We start from the raw sequence: 2,611 nt of genomic DNA, 5'->3' as shown, positions 1-2,611 counted from the left end.
CTCAGCTCCTCTGGCAGCTCTGCAATCCTGCAGACTGAGCACAAAACGCTGAAGGTTCAGCTGGTGAAGAACCAACCCAAAGCCTGGCTGTTGGGTGCAGAGAAAACCACGAGCCCCTCGGTGCTGTCAGAAGTAACACCAAACCCCATCTGCAGCATTTCTGCTCATCTTTGAGAAGAACTTGCTGTTTTCTTGAGTGTTTTTTTTTTAACTCGGAGATCTGCAGGAGCCACACAACAACATTATTTCTTCAGCAGCTGACACCTGGGACACTTGAGCACAACGTGATTCCAGGAGAACACACTTCTGTCCCGTGGGTTTGAAATGAGTACCTCGGGATGGCAGCACATGCGCGAAGCACAAAGGCAATTTATTGACATGAGCAGTTTTTGCTTCCAAAGGATCTGTTTGAAGGTGATGACAAACAATTTAACCCCCCTTCCTACTCGAGTCTCGAGTGCTCATCATGCTGATTCCTGAGAGATGGAGCACCAGGGCCCTGCTTCGGCGCCTCCTCGCAGCTCAGAAACGCCGCAGCACAGACAGGAAAAAACGCCAAAGGCAGAGTGGTGAGARCACAGAGAGAAAGAATTCCACTTGTTCCAGCTCGTTCAGATGACAGAAGTGCCAYGCAGGTTTGAGAAGCGCCGGTCACACTCGCTCATCTCCAGCAAGGCGGCGTTAACGCGGCCGTGCGCGAGGAGCAGACGGCAGCGCTCGGCAYGTCCCTGCTCCTTCAGCTGATTGCTCTGCACTCATTGTTATCATCACAGCACACACGGGATGTGCCAGCCTGAATAAATASTATCGCTAGGACAACTTTTATGGCATATAATTCACACAGACAGACATCAAAATCCCACTTCATCGGCGCTCGCACGAGATGAATTCAGACACCGCTTCGGCTCCTGAAGGATTAAACACATTTTCAAAGGGTCTCACACAATGGTGCTGCTGAGGAGCTGGTGATAGTCATCATTAACAGAGATTTAATTTAAAGATTGTGGAATGCTCACGGTATCCAACAGGCAGCTCTTACTTGCACAAGGTRGAATTCGGCATCTGGGGGAGTGCTGGCAGGAAAATATCCACTCTTGATGTGCTTCAGAACCATCACACACCCACCCCGTGTCTGGGAGCACATCCACCATGCCCCAACCCCACAGACCCACCCTCCACACACAAACCCCTCATCCAGGGCTCTGCAAACGCCATCCGTGACGGCCCAGACTCTGCACACTCAGCAGGTGTAAAGTCTGACGGCTTCTCCATGTAAGCTCTTTATGTGAAAGGAGCTGAGAAGCAGAGCTCCAGAGCCACCAACAATATGCCAGAGTAAATATTGTAATTCTGAGGAGCAGAGGATGACAATGAGGCCTCTGTGCAGGGTAATCCCTGCATTGTCACCTGACAAAGCCCTCCAGGATCCAGTAACAGCTCTGCCGTGACAGAATCCCCYGGACCACGAGATCTCATTAGAGACAAAAGCCTTTATCACAACAGAATCCATCAATCCCCTTCAACTCCTCAGAGTTTTTGAATTTCCACTGCTCAGCACACGAAGCACAGGATAACATTTCCACCCACACTCCCTCCCCCCTGGGCTGGACCGTGCTCTGTGGCCGGAGCGCTGAGCTGCTCCTGGAAACCATGGAAATTCTGGGTGGGAGCTCTGCCCACGGCTTCTCTGCTGCTCTCAGACACCTCCTGCCCTCCTGGGCTGTAGTTATTTACTGATCCCTTTAAAAACAGTGCTGTTACTGATCCCTTTAAAAATAGTGCTGTTACGGATGCCTTTAAAAATTGCGCTGTTTTTAAAATAGCGCTGTTACAGATCCCTTTAGAAATAGCGCTGTTACAGATCCCTTTAAAAATTGCGCTGTTACAGATTCCTTTAAAAATAGCGCTGTTACAGATCCCTTTAAAAATTGTGCTGTTTTAAAAATAGCGCTGTTACAGATCCCTCTAAAAATAGCGCTGCTACAGATCCCTTTAGAAATAGCGCTGTTACAGATCCCTCTAAAAATAGCACTCCTGATGTAACAATGGGGACAGAGCACACGGACCCTCCCATGCGCTCACACAAATCCTTTACTCGCACAAAGCTGTGCCTTTTTATACTTTCAATGTTCCCGGGCTGAGCTCCCATTGGCTGTTTGTTCTGCAAGGTCACCGGCCATGAAGCCTCTTATCCAATCACAGCTCTGCATAGGCAGCGTCATGCACCTCATTAACCAATCACAGCTTGACACAGGCTCCTCCCTGTGCCCCCAGTCCTTCCCATGTGGTGAGATGGATCTACAAACTTTTCAGAATTTTTAGTCAAATTTCAGCCTTCTGGGGAGACTCCAAATGCCGAATTTAACCAGCAGAAACTGCAGCTCCTGCACACAACATTCCCACCACCCCAAGAACTGGGACCAAGGGCAGAGGAAATGAAATCTGGAAAGTTTTCATCAATTTTCAATCAAAGTAAAACAAATCCTGCCATGAACTGATTTCCTTTGATCACAATTCCAGGCRGTTTTTCAACACAACACATTCCAACTGCTGCGGGGAAAATGTAAAGGAGTGGGGGAGAGGCCAGGGGAGGCCAGGGTGGGGTGGCCAT

At 49.2% G+C, this 2,611-nt stretch overlaps 1 protein-coding gene across 1 annotated transcript in view; it reads right to left on the bottom strand.

Annotated features, from left to right (window-relative positions):
- Nucleotides 1-864: 864 nt before the first annotated feature.
- LOC130584650 (metabotropic glutamate receptor 7-like) overlaps nucleotides 865-2,611 on the bottom strand; it is a gene marked incomplete at its 5' end in the record, with an annotated part of 55,671 nt that continues 53,924 nt past the window's right edge. The window contains one exon of the mRNA XM_057384764.1: nucleotides 865-908. Coding sequence (XP_057240747.1) covers nucleotides 865-908 — 44 coding nt within the window. The remainder of the gene's footprint in view (nucleotides 909-2,611) is intronic.

The sequence above is a fragment of the Malurus melanocephalus genome, unplaced genomic scaffold (assembly GCF_030028575.1).
Source record: "Malurus melanocephalus ecotype Western Australia unplaced genomic scaffold, MMel_1.1 scaffold_744, whole genome shotgun sequence".
NCBI lineage: Eukaryota > Metazoa > Chordata > Aves > Passeriformes > Maluridae > Malurus > Malurus melanocephalus.
This window is presented reverse-complemented; position numbering and strand designations above follow the sequence as displayed.